The following is a 24,333-nucleotide window of genomic DNA, read 5'->3' on the forward strand; positions in this document are numbered from 1 at the left end:
TTCATGGTGGTAGAAGACTTTATTAAAAGGAGAGAAAATAAACTCACAATGCTTTTAAGAACAGCACTGGCCTAAGGGTCAGTTTGCTTACAGAAACCATTGATTTTCCTGAGGGCAGCTACTCTTCCTCCTCTGCTGAAAGACTACACAGCTGCTCAAAACTTTCTCTTGCATATAAATAGCAAGAGCTTTCAATAGCAGAGTATCCAACAAATAAAAAAACAACTATACAAAAATCAGTTATAACAGTTCACTACTGCTTTTCAGTTTTCTAACAGTCTCCTTAAATAAGTATCAGTGGATGAGCATAAGTGGATGTGTATAAACCAGACATTTTCTATCAGTAACAGCCACAGCCTTCAAAAGAAGCCTTCACTTGAAGAAAGAGCAGCCTTAGTGTTCAGTAGCTGGAGGCAGCTCAAGGGAGACAGTTTGGTCTCAAATGTCATGTCAAGAAGCTCCTGGCAGCCTTTTTGTAAACACCAGCAGCACCGTGTTTCCTAAGGACAGCCAGAGCCTCTTCCTGCAGCTCAGGAGGACACTGGGCTCCAAGGTGAAGGAGCACCAGGCAGCACTCCAGCACATCAGGGAATGGGAAGACCTGCAAAAAAGGACCACGAGGTGATGTCTACAGTTTATATTACAGTTGTTCAACATAATCAGGCAGCTCTCTAAAGACACTGCTTCGTAGCACTCAGAACAGCCAGCCAGGAATCAGATACATTTTCTCTTCACATTTCTCCAGGTTTGCCCCCTCTTGCCCAATCACCATGGTTACGTGTTTTTGGATGTGTTATGTGTACTTTCTACAGTTCCTAATCTATAAAGGCCATTTTGTAGTTTAAATTTTATATTTCATTGTTTCTACAGGATAGCTCATTGAGTTCCCCCCCACAGTAGCTTTAGCTATGCTTTCCAACTGCATGGGGAAAATTGTACTTGAAAGAAAAACACCACCCTGCTGCCATGTGTCAGTTCTCTCTCAAAACTGCCACAGGATCACAAGGAATGTCACTGTTCTTTTCTGTATGAAAGGGATTCTGTGATAAGGCTACCCTTACAGAATGACTTCTTTTAAAACTGCAATGGCTCTTCTGAAAACTTACCTTTAAATTGTCTGGAAAGTCAGCTAATTTCTGCTTTGCTTTCAGAAGCTGCTTTGTGAGCTCAGGGAGTGTAACTGGTTGCTTTGCTTCATCTTTGCTGTCAAGAGAAGAGCAGGTGTTGTGAGTAAACTCTTTTGTTAGGTGACTCTGTAACCTCCCTCCTGGACAAGGAGCACAGGAGAGAACTGGCCAAGTGTTTTATGCTCTAGCTCGTTCCTGCCAAAGTCCCAACATTCAACAAAGAGAACTATTAGATCATGCTTAGCCTTTTCATTATCCTCCCTTTTTCAAGCTGCCCTGTTTATTCACTGTAACAACACCTCATGCATCACAAAACTATTCAGCTGTACTGAATTTATGCATGTGGTGGTTCAGCCCAGGGGAAATGAAAGATTTCTGAGCTGTATATTCAAGTGTTCTGGGTGATGGGCTGGAGATTAGAGGCAGTCTAGGTCTCTAACACACAAAACAGCAACACTTTTCAACACTCATTCCTGTGCTGAGTCTTACCAATTCATCTGGTTGCTGTCCAAGTCTGGTTTGTCTGATTCAGTCTCTGAGCTCTGTTCCAGGTTGCTTCCCTGGGTGTTTCCATTTGTGTTTTCCTGGAGATTGTTCCTCTGCTGCTGATGCTGGCGGATCATTTCTGCTAAAGTCTCCTGGACCTCAGCTATGTCTCTCTGGGTGTTCTGCAAGGCAGCCATCTCTTCGGAAAGGAGCACGTGGCAACCCTTCAGTTTTGACTGTCTGTCTGCCACATCAACTGAACCAGTTCTTGAGTCACTCTGTGTCTCACACTTGGAAACTTCAGTTGTATTGCAGAGGTTTTCACCCATCTCAGCTGCAGTGTGAACTGTTTCCTCAGGGGTTGGGTCACCTGAAACACAGCTCTTCTCAAGAGCTGTCTGCTCACTGGGACCCAACACAGCCTTCTGCAGGCCAAAGGACTCTTTGGGTGGGTTCCACCACAGGTCATAGAGCAGCCTGTAAGCCACAAAGCCCTCCAGACTCCTGCAGGCATCCATGCTCTGAGAATTTGTGCTGTCCAGTTTGTCTCTCAGCTCATCACAGCCTAATAATGAGAAAAGGATTACAAATAGTTCATGGAACTTTCCAAAGACAGCGAGCAGATCTGGTAAATGAACCAGGAAACCCTGGAAACCCAAATCAGGGATTTACTCAGATGCTGGCAGAGCAGTGCACAAACTATAAAAGCAAAAACATCTTTGGCATCTTTGTGAACACAATACTCTGTTCTAGCTAAAATGTTCTCATCAGCTACAGCGAATTTCCTTGGTCTCAAGCTGCAAAACACAAGAGTCACATAATCAGGAGCCACAAACTAAATGCACTGCAAAACCTACAGAGAATGGAGGACAAGCTGGAGTATGTGTTGCTGTGAAATGAACACAGCATTCTAATGTGTCCCTCACAGAAGAGAATTCACTCAGTTTCCTACATCACTCACACCAAGTGACACAGCTGAGCTTCCTTCCATGGTCTGAAATGTTCACTGCCCAGTGGCCTTTGCACTAGCCAAATTCCACAAGTTTCCACAGATATGCCTCAGTCTTGCTGCTTCCAAACATTATTTAGCCTAGGAACATTAATGGACACAGCTGTGCTGGCAGGAAAGAGCCCTGTCAGTGCCAGAAGAGACACAAGGAGAGACTCACCCTCAGGAAGGATGATACTGCAAATTTCCTGCATCAGAGTGAAATTCCCAGCATCAAAACTGCGGGTCACAGCCCCAAGAATACTTTTCACTGCCTCATCCCACATTCCCAAGTGACAGCTCAGGGCTGCAAGGGCTAGGTCATGGGAGATATGGAAAAGCACCTAAAGGAAGAACCAGAGAGCACACTTAATAGTTTTACTGCAAAGTGTGAGCTTGTGACAACTGTGGAAGAGCCCAGAAGAACATGACTTGACCAAAAGCAATTTTAGTGACAATGCAATTTACACAGTCTCCTTCATGCAGGAGGTAGAGCATTTCTGCATCACCTGGAGCTGTAAAATCAGCCACTGTGCTTGCCTGTGTCTTAGTAAAGAGATGAGAAGGGGGAGCAGTGACTCACTGTGGTCACAGAGAAGAGCTGCAGGAGCACCAGTCTGTGGACACACCTGGCAAACTGTTTTGACAACAAGCAGCCCTTCCTCCCCTAAGAGAATCACTGCTGAGACTATTCAACTCTGTCCATCACTCCCAGCCAGCACATCTCAGGGGCCTCAGTGCTGACCCCCAACAGCCTATGTCAGTTCTTACCCTGCACAGAAACAAACTGCTGGCTACACAAAGCTGTCCCAGCAGCTGATCATCCCTCTCCCAGACTAAAACCCCATCCTGCAGCAGAGTGCAGACATCAGTTCCCTGGGAATGGCTGCTGCAACACCACAGAGTGGCTGGGTTTACTGCCCATCCCCAAGTAAGGATTTGTGGCTGCACAGATCAAAATCCATTTACCTGCTTTGGGTGTGTGTTGCTGGTTGAAGGAGGATGCTCAATGCTGCGAAGCTGCTCCTGTGCACAGGTGGCTTTTTCAGTGGTGTCCATGCCCAGCACATTCTGCCACACTTGTGTCACCATGTCCAAAAATGGGGCCTCTCTGTTCAGCTCCCAGCTGTGGTAACAGGGGGGCACGGGGCTCTTTCTCTCACAGGGATTCCTCTCACTGAGGCAGCTGCAGAGCAGCTCGTTCAGGCAGAAAACCAGTCTTTGTCCCTTTAACAAGGAGGGAAAAAAGAAAGCACTGAGCTGTTGCAACCATAAAAACAATCCCTTGCTGACCACAGCAGGTAGAGTGACTTCAGAACATCCTGCCTGGTAGCAGCTTCTTGGTGACAGAGCCTAAGGGAAGTGAGAAGGAAACCTCAGAGCAAGCCAAGGTAGCCACCTGCTTGTCAGTCCACAAAAGCATTTCAAATCTAAGCCTCCAGCAGCTGGACTTCTAGTTGGCTCACTTGTTCCTTTAATATAAATAACAAATATTTCACTTCTTTCTTTTCATGATCAGTATTACACTTAAAAGAATTCCACTTCTCTCTACAACCACTCATACAACAACAAGCACAGAGTCTGCACGCCTCCCCACCATGACCATTCCATAGGGTCATTCCAACATACTCCTAGAAAAATATTTTGAGGTAAAACCAACCCAAAGAACCAACTGTGGACTATTAACAAACGGAAACTGGTGCCAAGTAATGTCAATCTGGAGAGAGACAACACTGAAGAAGGTGGAAAGGAAAGGACCAGACTCACAAATAATGTTTTATGCTGCTGAAGGACTTCCTGAGCTCCCACCCAGTTCCTGGATAACAGCAGGTCTTGGGCACATCTCAAAGACAAAGTTGCTGACAGCTCCTCCTCCCCAGATATCAGAGCAAGCTCAGCAGCAGTTTTAAGAGATGCCACATCCCCCTTTTTTGACAACACTTTAACTGCATCATAGGGTGAGGAAGCTCCCAAGTAACTGAAAAAGATAAAAGCAAAACAAGCTGATTGGTACTAAAATAGTTTTTAAGTTGTATTGCAACACAGTAGCACAAATACACAAATGAAGATGACCCTGGATTTCCCACAGGTTCTCAGAGCTCTCATCATTTTTTCTTACCAAAGTTTACTAGAGACATATGGGGAACAATATGATGCAAAGCCACAAAGAGGAACTCACAGAGCCTTAAAGTCAGGACTGAAATCTCTGGTGGTCAGCATACCACACATGGTGGTGCAATAATGATGATAATGATATATATATGTTATAATAATAATGATGAGCAATAAAACTAAACAGATTCAGGAGACAAAGGTAATATGCAGCTGTTTGTCCCTACTGCATTTCTCTGGGCTTCATTCAAATCCTTTCACAAGTGTGAGATCCACAAAAATGCCAGAACTGAAATCAGCATCAAGCAGAGGACACTACTCCAGCCAAAATATTTCAAGAGGTATTAGTACTTTTGGTAGTCACAAAGTTAAAACACTCCAGCTGGAGCAGGATAACCCAAGGACCAGGATATTAGCAAAGGCTTCAAGTAACTCAAGATGAACTGCTGCACACTGCATGTTTCCAGTGGAAAGGTTCGAAATCTCACACAGCCTTTTTGCAGGCAACCTAATCTTAGTCTTGCTAGACTAGTTTTCAAAACCTTCTGGTAATTTCTGTGGAAAGAGATGGCTCTACTGTAACATGGCATTTCATGGCTCTGAACTGCTCTCTGGAGCTTCTTTCCCACCAACATTAGAGGAAATTGAGTGAGATCAGGCTCAGAAAGCACCTCAGACAACCCACGACCAGGCAAGTTAACAGATTTCAACTGACACAAAACCAAGAACTTTCTTTGTCTGAGGCATGGAATCAATTCTGACTTTTCCCCAGTAGCACTCACCATTTGGCAGCCATGGAATAATGACCATCTTTCTCCAGCAGAGCTGCCCAGCTGGTGTAGAGGTCCTTCAGAACTGGATCTTCTGGACGCAGCCTGGCCTTAGCCATTACAATTGCTTCCCTAATGCACAGGAGGGAAACCAGACAGAAAAGTTAATCTCTGTGCAAAGAGTGAACCAAAATGCTTACTCTAACCCACACACAAAAAAAAAAAAAAAAAAACCAACCAAGATAAAGTGCTAAACATAAATATAGAGCAACCTGTAAAAATTGTTCACTTTCAGGAGCTCGATAGCCTCATAGACTTTATGGATGGACAGGAGATGGGAGGCAGCCTTCACATACTGCTCCTGAAAACACAGCTGCTTGGCAAAGGCTTCCACTGTCCAAACCCAGGCCTGGTATCCAACTGCAAAAGAGAAGGCAACACCACTGGAGGCAGATTTATGACTGGAAGAATTCCTGGGTGATACCATCACTGGTTTCTTCAATATGTACCTCTCTGCCCCAGGTTAGTTTTTATTTCTTAACCACCCTAGCACAAGTCAGTGAAGCAGGGCAAAACTAAGGCTTCAACATGACTGCAGGACTTCACTGCCAGCAAAGTAACTTAGAAGCATATTTAAACCAGCAGCAAGCTGTAAGGACTGCTAATCATATCACAAAGAACTAATTCCTGAGTTTCTGTCCAGAACCACCAGAATGAGGGGACCCTTGGCAGCCAATCCCACCAGTTCATGTGGTGCTAGAGCAAACATACCCATGGGTGACATGGCTACCAGCTGGTCTGTGAGCTGCCCCCTCTCAGCAGCTGCCTGGAGGACACCCTTCATGTCTCCTTTCCACAGCATGAGCTGCTGGAAGAGCTCTGCATGCCCATTCTCCAAGTGGTGCTTCCCTGTTGGAAGCAAACACACTTCCCATCAGCATGAGTGCAACAGCACCATTTGTCACAGTAAAATAGCTTGGCAAAAATGGCAAAAGGGAAATCATTTCAAGCTTAAGATAAGGCAGGCTTGCATTTGAAAGACGTAAAAAGTATCTGGGAAAAAGATATATATTCTTCTCACACAGAGCTTCATTCTTAATCCCAGACTATAATCCACAGTAAAGAAAACTCAAAACATTTTCCCCAATTTGTTTTCTACTTGAATGTACCTGTTACAGTGGACATATTCTTTATGCCACTTACCTTCCATATCAATCATCTTGTGCAGAGAATCCCTGTCTGTGAACAGCCCCAGGTGGATGCAATCCTTGAGGTCAGGGGACACATCTTCATTATTATCTAAACCAGATAAGAAGAATGAATATTTAGGATTTAACACAAAGCTGGGAACAGTAATGTGCCAAGTCACTGTACCACTCAAGTGCTGGCAAATAATTCTGTCTTCTACTTTCTTTCCTGTACAGCAGATTTAATAATTTGCTGTCAACACTCAGATCTTAGTTTGATATCACACCAAGTCACTCTCTTTGATAAAGGTGAGGATTTTAAAAAATGTGCTGTGGTTGAAGTCAAGTCCCTGGACACTTGATTTTGAGAGCACCTATCCTCTAAGTATTTTAAATTTTATACTGGTACCTTTAGTTTTCAGGCATGCAGCCAGCCTCAAGCAGTCCTGATGCAATTCTTCTTTTGATCTGTGGTCCATTAATGTGCTGAAGGGCAGAATAGAACGAGGCTTCCTCTTCTTCAGAGAGGCATCAGGAGCTGAAAAATCAGACACATTTTAGTCACTGCTGCTGCAGTTACAGCAGAACTCATCAAATTATTTCAAAAGCACCCTTTTCTTTCTCTGGCATTGATTTGGTGTCACATTAACACTCAAACAAGTCTAGAATGGGGAACTCTGCCTTGATACAAGACTGTTAAAAATCCCTGAAACATACTAACTTGGTTTCTCTTTAGGTGGATCCTTTTTCACAGGAGCAGCTTTCTGGGTCACAAAAGGTTTTGGCAAGCTGAATGAAGAATAATCACATGCAGATGAAGATGCATCCCTGGACACTGTGATTTAAAAAAAAGGAAAAGCAATGAATGGAAATGCACACATTCTGTTACATTAATTTTGAAATAGACAGAAACCAAGCTTTGCTTTGCCACAGAATTTAACAGCTTTTTAGGGAGAGGAAATATCAAGAAAACAGTGAACTGTCAGAAGGCTAAAGGAGGTGTCAAGAGACACCAGTGAAAATCCACCAGTATTACAAGATTTATCAATGCTGATCAAAAATGACATTGTTTCAAGCCAAACACAGTAACTCTGTCCATGAGGCCAGAATCTTGTTATCTGAAGACAGTTAAGTCCCAGACTAGTTTATAAAATTATGAAAGCCATTCTAGAGCCTTTTTCCTTCAAGCAGACAATTTCAATAAAACCAAACAATGAGAACACCTGCATGAAAATTAAACTTGGTGATGCTCTGAGGGCTGAACAGTCTGGGAAACATTGAACTAAGATGATTTGATTATTACCAGTCACAGAGACTTTATCAGCCTCTGCCTCCTGAGCTTCTTTTTCTCCTTCTTGGTCTGACACTCCATTTTCCTCCAGCAGCATTTCCTTCATGCTCTCATCTCCATTCATGGCATCATTTGCATCCTGCTTGCCTGGACTCTTGCCTACAGGCTTTTTCTTCTTCTTGGCTTTGACTTTTGGCTGTATACTCCTTTTCTTCTCTAATTCTATACTCTTTTTGCCTGTAAAAGGTGCAAAATTTAGTGTATTAACTGCCCATATCTCAGGACCAACATTTAGTTTCCAAATAAGGACACTCAATTTAAACACACAATTTATTGCTGAAGAGGAAGAGGCAGATTTGGAATTCAGCACAAGAATTTGTGCCACCATTTCAATGTGGCACCTCCCCAATTCTCAGCTCCAACATCACCTTCAGGGAAGATCTCCTGTTTGAATACACTCACCCTGAGGAGGCCGTGTGTGCTCCTGCTTGGAGATGTGCCATTTGTGAACAGAGAAATCATCTGCTCCTGTATAAACACAGTCTGGGTCCACTGGTGACCACTGCACACTCAGCAGGCGGCCCTGGTGCCCTCGGTAGTTGCAGAGCGGCTCTTCCTTCATCACATCCCACACCTTGGCAACAAGAAAGAAATGCAATTACTCCAAGTCACTTCTGCACCTAATACTCTGCATTTTCTCATAATTTGCATAGGTAGGACCTTGTCTTTTGGGATTTTGCAGGGGTATGTCAAACACCAACATGCAAATAAGGTTTGCACTGATACAGCTGCACAATATCTTTCTTTCCTAAGGATCCAAAAATGCTGATATGAAAACCTTAATGTCTCGACTTACAAATCAATTCACAAATCACAATAATCTGCATATCAGATATCCAGATATAACCAGCAGATGGTTAGCAAAGGTAAACTTGCAGTACTCAATAGTTTATCTCACAAAAACAAGTTGTGCTCTTTGATCAGCTGTGGAATGGATGATTTGAATACAATTCTGAGGTGCTTTGGACAATACCTGTGCAGTGCCATCATAGCAAGCAGACACCAATCTTCCCTCGTGGTGGGGACTCCAAGAAAGACTTGTGATTTTAGCTGTGTGCCCAGCCAGAGTTCGAAAAGGCTCTGTTACTGTCAAAGGATTTTCTGAAGAGTTCTCTGAAAGAAAAAAAGAAAAATTATTAAGGACGGCCAGAAAGACAAAACAGAAATAAACAAAAAAAGAAAAGATGCCAAAATTTGGAATATAATCTGCTGTTACCTACAACACTCTTCAGATTGTGCACATAAATGGTGGCATTGATGGAGCCTGAAGCTATCAAGTAACTCAGCTCTGGCTGGCTCCCGTGCTCATGGTGCCAACGAATGGCATTGATCAGTTTGTGATGCTGCTGGATAGTGCAGAGCAACTTCAAGTTTGGTGCCTGAAATATTTCAATTGAGCTGAAATGTAAGAACAAGAGTGTAAGAATTTCAGTAGTTGGTGAAAATGGGAACTTTTTTGTTATCTTGCACAAGCAGAATTGCAGCACGTGAATTAGAGTAACTGAGTTTGTGAGTCAACTCAAACCCTGGTTTCACTGTCCAGCAAAAGTGCATTTCTACCATGAGTGGATCCCTGAAACAGAATTTATTGTGATAATGAGGATCCTCCATGCCAAGAGCAGCTACAACAAATAACAGCAGGGAATGCTATATTATCATGTTTCAAATTCATCAGCACAGAAAGAACAGAGAGACAAACCAGGGCAACAAAAAGTCCTTTTGCTTCACCACAGTGACTGAATCAAGATCAGCAGACACCACCTGAACCCACAAGTGGGACATACCCATCCTCGTTGCCAAGAGCCAGGAGTTTGCCATCTGGTTTCCAGCTGACCTCTGTACGTGCAGGCAGCTTGTGCTGCAGAAAGAAGACACAATTATTGCCAAAACCCCCTAAATATCTCTCACATACGTTCAACAGAGCAAGGCTGGCAAATGGACAGAGCTGCAGTTAGTCTGCAAAATGAGAAGTCATAACAGTATCCATTGCTTTTGTAGCAGTGACATAAACCTGAGCAATTCAGACTGAAATTACTGATGCAAGAAGCAATGACTGGTTTTTGCTGTTGTTTAGTTCTGAGAAATATTTTGAAGTTTTGTCTGGATTCCAGTAGGACATTGATGTGTCATATCCTTACATTCCTTGGAAAGCACCAGACATTGCAAGCAAATTCTCTCACACTTCAAAAGAAACCAAAGTTTACATTTAATTATCCCTATTTGTTTGGATTCAGACAAAAGCTACTTACAGTTTACAACTCAGATGCCTAAATATGTTCATTTCAATGCCTCTGACTTTACACTCTTAACCCCCAGAGAGTCTTAACTCAAGGAAGAAGCCAAAACCCAGCTGATACAAATCCATACCCCTGGACTGACTTCAGCTGACTTGGAAGAACAGAAGATCCAGCCCACTTCACTTATTTTATACTTTTAACTAAGAAATGACTGATCACACTTGAGAAGATACTCAGTGATCACCAGCACCTGCACTGGCTGCAGTATAAATGGCAACAGCCTCCTGCAAAATCATGATTGTTTTTAATGAAAAACTTGTTTTGACACACAGTTTTAAACCCAAACTCTATCCCCCATTTACCTTTCCCAAGTAAATCACAGAGCAGAAAATTAAGCAATTGATGCCAGAAAAAGATGTGCCATGTTGACACCAGGAGAAAAAAAAATACCAACCACCCTCTTCAGACACAAATATATAAACTCTTTAAATAGTTTGAGTCAGTGTTACTGAAATTCATCTGTGGTGACTGAGGGGTTCAAGTTTTTTGTTACAGATACATCAAAAAGGCAAAATCAGAAACGTACAACTATAAGGCCATGGAAACTCTGGCACAGTTACTACGAATCCATAAAACCCCTCAAATTCATACTCACTTTGATTGAATTGGTGTCTCTGATGACTTTGTTGATGTCATTTGCTTCTCCATTAAGCTTCCAGGGATTGTGTTGAAAAACAATTCCTTCTCCAGCACAACTATATAAAGTTACAGAGGGCTGTTCACCTTCTTCTCCTATCCAACAGAGACAAAGAGCTAATTACACTCTCTTCTTCATCACTCCTCACAGAACCAATCTCTCCCACTATAAATCAAAGCATCATTTCAAAAAGCAATATGCATCCTTCAATTGCCTGTGGTCCAGCAGCAGGTAATTCTCACAGTACAACCCTCTAAAGGAGCTCTCATTCTACCAACAGATCCCTCATAGCACAATCACTGCAAACAGTAAAATTCCCTTAAAATTTTGGTCCTTAAAAGAGAAAAATGCAAGTTGTGTAAGAAGGGCTAAAACTCAAATGGCAGAAACTCTGGAACCTGTATTTGATTTGATGCCAATTGCTGCAGGAAGCCTGTGAAGTTCCTGGCCTGGAACACCCTGAAGCAAGCCCAGAGGTGTGGGGCACTACTCAAAACGATTTGCTGAAGGTACCAGAATTCACAAACTACATGAGTTTGTAGCCTCGCAAAACTGTTCACAGCTCCTCAAACAGAACACATTCTTAGCTGCTCCAAAGGATTGCCACCAAGCAAATGGGGCTCCTCTCCTAAGAAGGGAGGGAATAGCAGCTTCCTGGCATCTGTGTGCTCTGCATGGACATTCCGCTTTGTCCCAAGGTGCTGGAAGACTCACCAGAATTCAGAGGAGGAGTTGGAGGACCCCAGGCTAGTGTGTACACTGTCTTCTTGTGGTAAGTGCTGGAGATCTGAGGCGGCTTGTTCTTAGCACTGGGCAGGGAGAAAAGAAAGCAGGGGCAGTCAGATTTCAGCAAATGGAAATTAAAAGAAGATAAAATCAAAGCAATGTATTTGAGAGACCAGGTGCTCTAACATTCTAAAGCCATGGCTCAACCAAGCTTTCTTTAACATCTGCTGTAGGACATACTAAAATTGTAACATAACTGTCCTGGTGACCTTCCCCTCCCTGCTGCTCCTCGTTCCCTGAAAATGTCTTTATGGGTAAAGTCTTCCTGAAGTGATGTCCTCCCACAGCTGATCTCTGGTCATGCCATTTAAAGTTTACCTTAAAGCAAGTTCACCTTAGAAGGTCACAGATACGATGCAAATGAAAAAATGTACAGAAAATCCACCTGTTGGACTGATTTGAATTTAATCTCACTCATCTAACAGCAAAGGTATCCCTCAGGAAAGACCACACCAGCCCTGAGTGGTAACACACCAGCAGGATCTAACACTAATGAATTTGAAAGCTGCTTTTTCACCTGCTGGATAAGGTGTCAAATATGCCAACTTTTCCATCATCTGTTCCAAAAGCCAAGGAGCCTTCCTTAGTTGGATGCCAGGATAACTGCAAGAAAAATATAAAGAGACACAAAATGACTTCAGTTACAAACACTTTATTGCTAAATAATAAACAAAAGGAAAATGCTGAAACTGATGAGCAAGGACTTTATACCCACCCTTCCAACCACAGCCACTTGATTTGATCACTCTGCTCTGAGTATCAAAGGTTTTCTCCCTTCCTGTTATGATGGGATAAGATACAAGGGACTAAAATCATTAAAATCCTATTTGATACCTACATTGTGAAACAGAAATAGCTGCCAGCTATTTTACCAGGCAGTAGCTTTTGACCAACCAGGGGTTAAACCCAACTGAAGACACCTATGTTGGTTGTATTGGCTTTTTGTATCTGTCAAACTTCCTAGCAGAGCAAGGGCAACCATGGGTGAAGCAAGGAAGGAGGATAAAAGTGAAAAAGTAACATAACAGCCAGCTGCACTTCAGCTCATTTCCACTAGATGTAAATATAAGTTTCTAGGATTGTAAATAGGTGTAAAATCTTGTTGCCAGATTCTAAACTGTATTGTATACAGAAAGCATTGAGTATAAAATGAACAACATGGCTTTATCTCACTTTAGCTTAGACAAGCCTTCAGAGTGAAAGAGAGAGAAAAACATACTTGAAAAAAATGGAGTGAAAATGATAAGGGGGGGGGGAAAGGAATCCAAAGCACACTTACTGCTGTAACCTTGGACTTTATGCTTTGCCAGAAGGTTTTAACATCATAAATGTTGTTGATGGACAAAGTATTCCAGACTCGGATCATGCTGTCCCCGACCCCGATGGCCAGGCAGCCCGTGTCCACGGGGGAGAAGGCAAGGCTGTAGACAAACCCTCCAAGGGAAGGCATGGTCCAGCTGCAATCCAGAGTTGACAGATCCCAGCATTTCACCTGAAGAATATTTGAGGAACAAGGAAAGGTTAAATACAGAGTGATTGACAGGACAAGGAAAAACAAAGCAGAAGTGAAATGAAGAATCAAAGGCTTGGCAGGATGTGATCTGCACCCAGATGTCCATGTCACAGACAGGGCTGTAGTAGCTGCAGGACTGGAATGGACATAATGAATATATTTCACTAAGTTTCTCTTCCAATTTTAAAACAGGAGATACTCTGCTGTCTGTAAAAGACCAAGGAGTTAAAAAAACCCCCATAAAAAATAGATGCATTAGTTTCTACAATTAAATGCTTGCAAAAAGGAAAACCAGGCCTTTTAAAAGTGAAACACAGAGGGAAAGAAATGGAAAACCCCCTTAGATTAAATGCTTACTGTTCAAGTCCAGACTGTCATAAGCATTCACTCCACCATGGTAAGAGACTGAGCTCATAAACTAACAGAAACATACACAACCTGTGCTCAGAACCAATGGTAGGAAGTGATGTTATAAAATGCTAAAATAAACCCATTTCAAGAGAAAAACGGTGGCCCAAAAAGGGTTAGTCTCACTCAGACAAACTGCATTGCAGAAGCATTCCTATGCTAATTTTTAAATGGTTCTTACATCTCTGTCCATTGAAATGGAAAAAAGGAGCTCTCTGTCTTGGTGCTTCACAGAGCTGAGATTGAACACAATTCGGGAGTGATTTTGTCCTTCTGAAGATCCCAGAAGAGTCCATTTGCGTTTGCCAGGCTGGGTCAAATTCCAAAGGAGCAGTTCTCCTCTGCAAAATTGAAATTTATTTAAATTTTTCACTTCAGAAAAACAACACAGGGCCCATACAAACTATATGACAAATACACTGCAAGTCAGGATTCTGCAGACATCTGTAAAAAGCCACACCCCCAAACTCCATCTGAAAACTGCCATTTTTTCCCAGCAGATGGGCAAAACCTCAATTAGTGCTATTAGCAGTCATACTCAGATTGTTGGACAAATTATGGGACAAACACTAACTTTCTCAAAGTCTGAACTCTAACTCTTGGCCTGTTTTCTGCTGTAACACTGGAAAGGGAGGAAGAAGGGGGTATCTTTTCTGCTCAGCTCTTCCTCCAACAGGAATAAAAGACTCTGCAGCTGCTGCTGGGTGCCCCACTTACCCAAAGGCACTGGACACGATGTCTGAGGGGTGGCCAGCAGGCCAGTGCACAGTCAGCCAGATGCGCTCCTTGACCGCCGGGTCCACAGCCCCACCTCTCCTCTTGGTGGGGGGCAGCTTCAGGGTCATCACACCTGCAGGACCAGGAGGCATCACTGCACCTCACACATGCAAATTCTCAGTGTCTTAGGTTGGAATGCAAGAACTGTGCACTCATGCATCAAATGCACTCATGTGTGTATTCTACTGCCATCTGTTAAAGGTGGGGCAGTTATCCTCTGTTAACTGGGCAGTTTTCTTTACCTCTTCCACAACCAATCCTCCTTCTGGGAAATATCTTCTGTTCATGGCCAGTGAGTGTCCCTGCATGGCTGATAAAATTCCATCATCCCATGGGGAGATGCTCTGCCCAGGGGAAGGAGCCAAGCATTCCCACCTGGATAGAATCTGAGGTTTGGAACACCACAGCAGCCTTTTCCACTGCATTCCCAGAGGAGCAGCCCTTATCCCACTGCATTCCCAGAAGAAGACCAGGCCCATTTACAGCACCCCTGGAGCTTCAGAGCAAAACTCCACCCTTCTACAGGGTCCCTGCTCCAACAGAAGCACAGCTGGCACTGCAGGAGGGCTGCAGCCACCATGGAATGGGACTGCCACCAACACCCTGACCCACAGGGTGTCAGGTCAGGTTCTGACTCTGGCAGTGTTGTTTGGTATTACTGCATTTTAATTTTTTTCCTATTAAAGAACTCTTATTCCTACTCCCATATCTTTGCCTGAGAGCCCCTTAATTTCAAAATTATAATAATTCAGAGGGAGGGGCTTTGCATTTACCATTTCAGGAAGGCTCCTGCCTTCCTTAGAGGACACCTAGACAAACAGATAGAGCAGTCCTGTGAATCTACAGCTTTAATTACATTCCCCGTGCTTTCAGCACACAAAGGCAATTTGCAGTTCAGGAGTTATTCCACACCTTGTTGCTGTTTATCTGTTACTTACTCCTGCCTCTGGTGCAGCTCCATATTCGTATGGTTTGATCCTTGCTTCCAGAGGCCAGGTAACAGCCCTTCCTCGTGGCTGTGTCCTGTGTCAGCTCCCCATTTGGAACCTTGCCTTCTTCTGAAGGAGCTGCTGAACAACAATGAAGTCATGTTACTATGCTTTAAAAATCAAAGTTTCACAAAAGTGAGCTGAAGATTATATTGGTTTGTATCAGAACATATTTTGTTGAACTTATCAGCTGCTCAGCTAATTACTAACCTTCAGTAAAAAAATCCAGTCCTCTAGAAGAACATTTACATGAACTAAAAATTCCTCCAGAAGTTGTTAATCATGTTCACCTACCCTGGAGCTCATCCTGCCAAGCAGGTAACCTTTCTTCCCCAGGCACAGGGCACCAGGCCAGAGAATGGATTTCATCCTCGTGGCCTCTCAGCCGGTGCACAACTTCTCTCTTCCTGCTGATATCAATTATCACCACCATGCCATCCTTGTAGCTGAAAGCAGAGATTTAAATTAATGAAGAGATTCTTGGATGCTTGTGGAATAATCTCCAAGGCAATTTACAGGCTCTTTCCAGGGTCACCATCACCCTACTACAGAGAAGCCAGGCTGGACCATTACACTTTAACAGATTTCTTTGCCCTTGCACATTTATGAAATCTAAATGTTATTTCTAATTTGTTTTACTCCAGAACTAAAAGAACAGCCAGCAAGAACTCTTAAAATTTACCTTTCAACCATGTAGCAAAACCTCACAATTATATTCTTGCAGAAGAAGAGTGGACAACAAAACATAAGGAATATTAAGTAATGAGCATTTACCCAATGGCCACCAGGTTTTCATGATGAGGAGAACAGGTGAGGCAGAAAACTGTCCTGGGCTCTGGGAAGAACTGCTGGCTGTCACTTCTGTTGTGCCAGTAACAAACAATGACACCTTTCTCATCACCAGACACGATCAGATCTTTCACAAGAGGGGACCAGTGCAGTGCCGAGATGGCATTCTGAAGAAAGAGCATTGGACAGGTTTAGAGCTGTTTTACTGCCACCTAACACAGAGTAACAGGCAGGAAATCCTCTGAGAGCAGTGCCCAGCAGCACGGTGGCTCGTCCCTGGGTGCCTCTGTTCGTTCAGGGTTTAGGGGATGGATGGAGCTGCCGATGGGCACTCCTGAGCCGCAGTAACTCTTTAAATACACATTCGGTCTGTCCTGCGGCCACAGCAATTTGCTGAGATCATTTTAGGTGAAGCAGCAGTGAGTCCAAGCCCCGGGCTCGCCGTTTCACTGTGCTCTGCCGGCAGCCAGCAGCTGACTGCGGGGACGAGCAGCGCTGCGGGCTGCGAACAAAGAGCGGCCCGGGAGCGCCAAACACGCTTAACCACACCGGGCTTGCAATTCACCTGCGGGCAAAGCAGCCTCGCCTGCTTTGTGAGCGAGCCCCGAAACACCCGCGAGTCCCTGTGCCCGCGTCCCGTGTCCCCACCTGGTGCAGGCTGTACTCCAGCACCGGCGACAGGGTCCCGCTGTCCCAGATTTTGACGCTTCCATCATCCGAGCTGCTGGCGCACAGGCCGCTGTGCCCGGGGCAGTGGCAGAAGGCGAAGCCGGAGATCCTGTCCGTGTGCCCGATGAGCTCCCCTGCCGCGACAGCGAGCGAGCGTCACGGCCCCCGCACCCCGTGTGCCCTCCCTGGGCTCCCGGTGGCGGGGAGGCCCCGGTGCCCCCTCAGCACAGCGCGGGGAACGGGGGAGGCTGTGACGGTACCGCCCCGCAGCCCCCTCGGCACAGCGCGGGGCACAGGGGAGGCTGTGACGGTACCGCCCCGCAGCCCCCTCGGCACAGCGCGGGGCACAGGGGAGGCTGTGACGGTACCGCCCCGCAGCCCCCTCGGCACAGCGCGGGGCACAGGGGAGGTTGTGACGGTACCGTAAAACGTGGGCGCGGCGGCGGCGACATCCAGCAGGCAGACGCGGTGCCTCGCCGCGAAGCCGAAGAGGTGGCCGTCGCTGCTGACATCGCTGCAGCGGCTGCTGTACCAGTTGGGGGAGGCGGGCAGCGCCCGCACCCGCGCCCCCATCCCCGTTCCCATCCCCGTCCCCGCCGCCATCGCCCCGGGTCCCCCCGCGCCGCCCCACGTGCTCCGGGCGTTGCCGCCGAGCGCCGCGCACGCCGCCGCAAACTGTCGCAAACCGCGCCCCGGCCCGTGCGCCCGCCCGGGGCGCTGCCGCAAAGCGAGGCCGGGAAGATGGCGGCGCGCTGGGCGCTGGGCGCGGGTGAGGCTGAGGGGACGCGGCGCTGGCTTGGGAGGGTCTCGCTGGAGAGGAGGCCGCCGGGGTGACCGGAGGGATGGAGCAGGTCTCGGATGAGGAAAGGCTGGGAGAATTGGGGTTGTTCAGCCTGGAGAAGAGAGGCTTCGGGGTGACCAAGTTGCAGCCTTCAGTGTCTGAAGGGAGCGTCCAGGAGTGATGGAGTGAGAGTGTTTGCAAGCGCCTGGAGTGACAGGATGAGGGCGATGGCTTCAAACTGGCAGCGAGTAGGTTTAGATTAGATATTACGTAAAAATTCTTCCCTGTGAAGGTGCTGAGGCCCTGGCACAGGTTTCCCAGAGAAGCTGTGGCTGCCCCATCCCTGGAAGTGTCCAAGGCCGGGCTGGATGGGGCTGGGAGCAGCCTGGGATAGTGGCAGGGGTCCTGGCCATGGCGAGGGGTGCGGCTGGATGGTCTTCAAGGTCCTTTCCAACCCAAACCATGCTGTGATTTTACCATTCTGTTCACGTCTTGCTCGCTTTCTCTTTCCTTCAGGTGCTGCCTGGGCACGGGGTCTCCTCAGCTGGGCACGGCCAGAGAGGTGAGTCTGCCCTGTCACCTGTGTCACAGGCAGTGGGACAGGCATTGGGCACATGGGGCTGGGCTCTGGGCACCTGGCTTGGCCATCTCACCCTGCCCTGGAGCTGTGGGGTCAGGTCACTCTCTGCCCCTGTGGTGTCTCTCTGTGTATTCAGGGCTTGTGCCATGATGGAAGTGTCTCTCTCCTCACTTCCTTCTGTTGGACATCCATATTTTCCCTGTCAGGTCACAGTGATGTGGTGCCTGTGCTGTCCTCAGTCACTGCTTTCCTCACTTGCTGAAGTTTCCCCTCATTCTGGAGGAATCCCACAGCTGTGCTGTAGGAGCACTGGAACAGCTGCATCCCTGCAAATACCTGAAAAAAACACCCCATGACATTGAAATATGTGTGTTATGCTAACTTCTGCCCACATATTGTTGTGAACAGTGGTGTACAAGCCCTTTTGGCCTGCTCTGTTTGCCTGTTGTGTTTAAGATGCCTTGCACAGGACACAAAGACTCTCAAGGCTCAGGAAAACTCACAGGATTTGGTCTTGAACTCATCTGTTTCTTGCAGTCACCAGTGGCTGCCCACTGCTGCTTTACCCAGGCAGCAGGGGGCAAAGTGTAGCTTGGTTTTTCAGAATCTGAGCTGAGCAAACTGCCTGAAAATTGATTTGATTGCTGTCAGCTGTCTGGTTTTTGGGTTGACTGGATTGTGTTTTGGAAGTAGTTTAGAGCACCTCTCTTCTCCATTTTCACAATGTTTATAAACCTCTAATGCTTTGAGACACTCAGCCCCTTGAAAAACTAGAAAATTTCACTGCTGAATGTGTTGTAAAAGTTAAATAAGGATGGAAAGTACCTTGGGGAAAGTACAAATGGTTTGTGTGAGTCCTGAGCCCCACAAGAGCATCAGGACAGGGGTGGCTGTGACTTTGTGACAGTCTGAGGACACTTCATGTGGAATCCCATACCAACATTCTTTAAGAAGCTTGAGTCTTGCTGAGTTAAAAAGCCCTTCCAGCATAAACTAGAAAGGATTCAATAATTTGGGTTTTTGGAGTATACAAATGTGCTGGTTCTCCTTTTCAAGACAGCAAGCTCACAATTTTCCAGCCCAACTGGGCAGGGACAAAGAACTCTTTGTGTTCAGCAGCTGAGGCTGTGCTCTTGCCTTGCAGGTGGCTGGCACCTGGGAGCCTTTTTCCTCTGTCCTGCATCCACACCAGCACATCTCTGCAGAAAATTGGGAAGTGGGAGAAGAAGAACAGGATTGTTTACCCTCCCCAGCTGCCTGGAGAGCCTCGCAGACCAGCTGTAAGGATGCACCTGAGAACGTTCAGCAGTTTCTGAACAGATTGTCCCTGGCTGCACAGGGTGACTGCACAAGGCACTATTGGAAAGCTCATTGGCTCATTGTTCAGGATTTTATTCAGTTTTTTGGCTGTGTTGTAGAGGTTGATACCACTTGGAATGCTTTCCATGTCTAAATCATATTGGAGCCCCGAGTTACTGGGAGCTGCTCACCCACTCAGTGTGTGGTTCAAGCTGTAAGGGGCCCTTCCTCTGTTTGTAGAAGTTTCTGAGCTACAAGGAGGTAGAAATTGTACTGTCAAGAGCTGATATTCTGGAATTCCATTGTTACCATTAGGAATTGATGTGTTGTGGCTTCTGTTAGACATGCTGCTCAGCAAAGTAAAAGTATTTACATCTGAAAAGAAAAGGGATTTTTTAGGCCTGTAGTTTGTGGGCCATGAGTATTTATTGATTGCTTTTGTGAACATTGTGGCCTAGGACATGGAAATCCCTGCTGTGGGCTGTGCTGCCTGGTGCAGTGTGGGGGAAAATGCAGCTATTGACAGACTTGTTTATTAAATCAGTGTTTTCCCTGTTTATCAAGAGTTCCATCTCTTTCAATTTTGTATTGATGTTAGATTCTGCCAGCTGGTGCTGGTCCCTGTTAGCAGTAATGTTAAATGGCTCTGTGGAGGCAGCTCTTTGTGCCAATCAAACTTGAAACCCTTTTCACTTCTCCAGGGCTAATTAAATTCATTCTGGTAATATTGTTTACTTGCTCTCCCAGTAAGTGGAGCTGACAGCAGGGTAATATTTTTAAGGCTGAATGGGCATGTCAATCTTTGCTTCTAAAGTGGGGAGAATGAGAGGAAAAGATGGTGATAAACCTTTTGATTATCCTTCTCAGGGACTTCTGCTTATAAACTAAGTGTCACAAGATTAAATTAAAATATCCTGTGTGCCAACACTTTTTTTAGTGCTTTCAGTTTCAAATGTCAAAGCTATGCCTGATATGCTGTTCTCATAGTAGGCAGAGCCATTCTTATTTAATTCCTAGTAAGAACACAGATTGTGGAGCAGACATGGATGCTCCTTTCCTGTTTTCACAGCAGAATTACTCATCCTCTAACTTTTTTTTTTTTTTGCCCCTAGGAAATATATCACTGTCGGAGGGAAATAAAATACAGTAAAGATAAGATGTGGTATCTGGCAAAACTGGTAAGCAAATACTGCTTTGTACTGTGCTTGAGAGAATGCAAAATTTAATTGCTGTATTTGTCTTAAGAGCCTCATTCAATCCCAGTTTAATCAACACCTTTATAGCAGAGTCCTGGGGATGAGCAGGGGTCTGGACAGGGAGTGGCTGTTTGTAGTTTGCTTTAGCTGTAAGGTATTACATTGAAGAAATGGTAATTAAGGAAGTGACAGTATTTTTGTTTTTGTAATAGCAGTATAATTTAAATGTTGTCTTCTGAATAAGAGAAAGGAAGTAATTTGTGAATGCTGAAGTTAATTTGAACCCTTTGATTGCAGATAAAAGGAATGTCCATTGATCAGGCTCTCGCTCAGCTGGAATTCAGTGACAAAAAGGGAGCAAAGGTGATCAAAGAGGTAAATAGCAGTATTCTTTAACACTTCTGGTTTCCAGAAAACTTTAAAATCAATACCTGTCGCCAGAAGTTTGGAAGTGTTTCTGCTTCTGTGGGTTTTTGTGTTTCGAGTGAGCCTGTTAGGAGCACATTCTAACAACATATTTTTGTTGCAGTCGTGTAATGTTGTGAGTTATGGATATGTGGGGTCACTTTTGCTGGCTGTTCTAACTTGACACGGTGATAAATTCCATGTGAGTGTCCTGTCTAGCAGTGCTTGGTGTCAAGTTCATGGTAAAAGGTGCAGAGTCCTGGTAACTGATGGCTGCTACATCTGTGTGCTCTACTTCTTAAACTGTAAGAGATGAGGGACAATATTAAGGAGAGGACTGAGTTCTGTAAAGGCACAAAGCTCTGAATACACTGGGGTAGTTTGGAGTCTCAAATTACTCATTTTCTTGGCGTAAGTGTTGATTTCTGGTATAACTATGGCAAAGAAATGTCCTGTATTAGCTGAAAATATTGAATAGACTAAGTTCATTTTGCCCACCTTGGAATTTATTTCTGTGTCTAATTACACAAAGGTCTGTGGAGGGAAGGCTGACAAATGCTGGTGGAAAACATCTTTTCCACTCTCTTTCGTCCCCAAAAATGTCATAAAATTGTCCTGAGACTTTTTCATTTATGCAAGCAACATCCTTATGTAAAAGATGCTTGTCTTTTAACAGTTTTTATCTTTATAAAATACTTTTTCTGTAACTGACTTAAACTTGCAATTTCTTTCATGTTATCTGGAGATAAGAAATAGCATTGCTTAAATTGCTCAGTATTTCCATTTCTTTTCCTTTTGTTACAGGTTCTGTTAGAAGCACAGGAAATGGCTGTAAGAAAGCACAATGTGGAATTCAAATCAAACCTACACATAGGTACATTTTTTAAATTTAGTGCATTAGAAAAATGTCATCCTATTCTATCCTACCCTGTGAAAATGTGTTATATTGAAGAAGATTTTGATGCTTGAAATCACCAGAAGTGAATAGAGGACAGTTTCTGCTAGACTTTACCAAAACATGAAAGGCACATGTTTGCAGCATTTTTAAGATGGATCATTTTCAAGATGTATCCATCTGAGAATGGAATTTCTGCTCCCTATTGAACAAAGGAAGATGCTTGACACAAATATGAAAGATTGGACAACAAGAAGCAAACGGTTTCTAGTTTTTAGTGTTGCCAGTCAGAGATGCTGGAAGCTTTGTCTGTGGCTGGTACAATTTGATTTGCAGGATCAAAGTTAAACTTCCATCAAACACAGTATAAAAGTAAATGGCAATGACAGTAAACTTCTTAATAGAAAGACTTGTCTGCAGATGGTTTGCAGGATAATAAGTGCTTTTTAGCCCAGAAATTGTTAGAGAAATGTTTACTCCTAAGCGTTTTAAGGCCCAAAAAAAAAAATTCCCATTTTGTCTAATAGGGGATAAATTTTACTCAACTGACCTCATAAGCTTAAAGTCACCTGGACTGTAGAGAGATTTGATTAGAATTCTTTGGAGCCTTCCAGGCCTCTGCCACAAGAAGGTTCAGCTGTAGTGCAGGACTGGATGTGCAGATAATGAAAATACCTGTGATGAATGCAATAAAGGGAGAAAGGAGGGAAAATGAAGTCTGTAAGACTTTACAGGAATTCATGAGACAAACCACTGAAAGGCAGTGAAACGAATACCACCTTCAGAAGAGCTGTATAATCCAGTAAGTGCTCAGTGTGATTTGTCCTTCACCACATATTCATCTTTGTGTGCCTGCTTTCTAAATTCCCCTTTTTGGTGCTCCTGAAGAGCATTAATGCAGCTCACGGGTTCCTCTGTAGCAGTGATCTGCTAAACGTAACAGAAGAAAGATGGAGGGGAGAATCCCAAGTAGAATTAACTTCCTAGAAGCAGCCATGAAAAATACCCTGGCAAGACAGGTGTTTTCTTGCAGTTGTAGCAGTTTGTTCTTGACTGAGTCATCTTCTCTCCCTGTCTTTTTCCCTGCAGCGGAGTCGCACACGGGCAGGGGCCGTTACGTGAAGCGGCTGCGGTGCCACGGCAAGGGCATGTTTGGCATGATGAAAATCAGCAGGTGCCACTACTTTGTGAAGCTGGTGGAAGGTCCTCCTCCTCCCCCAGAGCCACCAAGGACTGGCTTTGACCAAGCAAAGGAATACGTGCAGCAGCTGAGGAACAGAACCCTTGTTCACACGCTGTGACACACTTTAGTGGCTGTATAGGTATCTCGTGTTGGGCAGTGTAATTGTGTAAAGGAATAATTAAAGTCATGGTTTGGTTATATCTTTGGTGCTGCTGGAGGTGGATGATGTGAGAAAAATCATGGGTTTTTCTTTATTTGTCAAGTCAAGGGTGTGGAGAAATCTTGAACAGCAGATGTTGCTTTTTCTGAGTTACTTGGACCACAGCATTCAAGCTTGACTCTGGACTGTCAAATCTAAAACATATGGTGCTGTTATAAAGCTTGATGTATCTGCTGTGTATAGTGAGCCTTTTATTTAAAACTGTGTGCTTGACAGTCATGCTGCAAGATCAAACCTCAAACTAAAATTGGACATCATAAAGTAGTTACAGCATTGGAAGAAAACAAGTAACAGTGGGCATAACCAAGTAACAATAATATCTCAGAATATCAGACATCAATTTTTGGCTTATCTGGGCTGTAACAGCCTTCATTGTGTATCTTGGGAATTGTGTCTGGGAGAGGGAAACGAAAAAATTCTTGGAAGTTCAGGCTTTGGCAGTCAGTAGGTGGCAATATTTAGTTTGTCAGAGAGGAGGTGGCAGTGAAAACTTTCAGAATGGTCAAACTCTTTTGGATTTTGCCCGTGGCATTAATAATCTGATAAAGGCATGGAGTTCAGGCTGTTCTCTCTGGAAATTCATTGTGGGTAACAGGCAAAATATGGAGAAAAGCTTTTTTTGATGCATAATTCTGCATTGTCTGGAAACAAATTGCTTTTGTAACATTGAGGAAAGTGAAACACTCCATGGATTTCATATGGAATGGCTTGTTGCATATACAAATCAGGCTTTCAGTTCTCTGAAAACAATCTCATTTTTATCATTACTTCCTTGAAGAGAAGAAGACTGAGATTGATAGGGGGAATTTCATTTCACTCAAGTGAGATTTTCAAATCAAGATGGTCAGAATTGATGAACATCAGCATAAAAACAGAATGAGCAGCTGC

The 24,333-nt window shown here is 44.5% G+C and overlaps 2 protein-coding genes across 3 annotated transcripts; one reads left to right on the top strand and one right to left on the bottom strand.

The window, feature by feature from the left end:
• GEMIN5 (gem nuclear organelle associated protein 5) lies at positions 1-17,489 on the bottom strand. 2 transcript variants are annotated; one of them, XM_038149776.1, is made up of 28 exons: positions 17,309-17,489; positions 16,866-17,020; positions 16,203-16,384; positions 15,723-15,874; positions 15,378-15,506; positions 14,380-14,512; positions 13,844-14,003; positions 13,021-13,233; positions 12,259-12,344; positions 11,670-11,764; positions 10,914-11,050; positions 9,806-9,879; positions 9,238-9,419; positions 8,995-9,134; positions 8,424-8,595; positions 7,974-8,198; positions 7,392-7,505; positions 7,080-7,208; positions 6,687-6,782; positions 6,255-6,392; positions 5,756-5,903; positions 5,496-5,615; positions 4,369-4,579; positions 3,571-3,828; positions 2,783-2,945; positions 1,617-2,178; positions 1,107-1,203; positions 1-601 (listed from the first exon to the last, which is right to left on the bottom strand). In XM_038149776.1, the coding sequence occupies exons 1-28, from the start codon at positions 17,487-17,489 to the stop codon at positions 446-448; spliced, it is 4,608 nt and encodes a 1,535-aa protein (XP_038005704.1). In that variant the 3' UTR covers positions 1-445. The 2 variants fall into 2 exon arrangements, with proteins under 2 accessions (XP_038005704.1, XP_038005703.1); XM_038149775.1 differs by having other exon boundaries at positions 15,378-15,509.
• Positions 17,490-17,528: 39 nt separating this feature from the next.
• On the top strand, positions 17,529-23,745 carry MRPL22 (mitochondrial ribosomal protein L22; the record flags this gene model as incomplete). Its single annotated transcript, XM_038150603.1, has 7 exons — positions 17,529-17,655; positions 18,184-18,229; positions 19,392-19,527; positions 20,659-20,724; positions 21,040-21,117; positions 21,952-22,021; positions 23,132-23,745. Coding segments are annotated over 7 exons (735 nt in total), but the record flags the coding sequence as incomplete, so codon positions are not given.
• Positions 23,746-24,333: the final 588 nt, after the last annotated feature.

Source organism: Motacilla alba, chromosome 13, assembly GCF_015832195.1.
Source record: "Motacilla alba alba isolate MOTALB_02 chromosome 13, Motacilla_alba_V1.0_pri, whole genome shotgun sequence".
NCBI lineage: Eukaryota > Metazoa > Chordata > Aves > Passeriformes > Motacillidae > Motacilla > Motacilla alba.

Excerpts from the sequence above, each read along its gene's own strand:
- GEMIN5 (XM_038149775.1), bottom strand. The coding sequence starts at position 17,489 with ATGGCGGCGGGGACGGGGATGGGAACGGGGATGGGGGCGCGGGTGCGG. Across the intron at positions 2,946-3,570 it reads GCAACACACACCCAAAGCAG|GTGCTTTTCCATATCTCCCA; the intron begins GTAAATGGATTT and ends TTCTTCCTTTAG. Across the intron at positions 1,204-1,616 it reads GACAGCAACCAGATGAATTG|CAAAGATGAAGCAAAGCAAC; the intron begins GTAAGACTCAGC and ends TTCTCTTGACAG.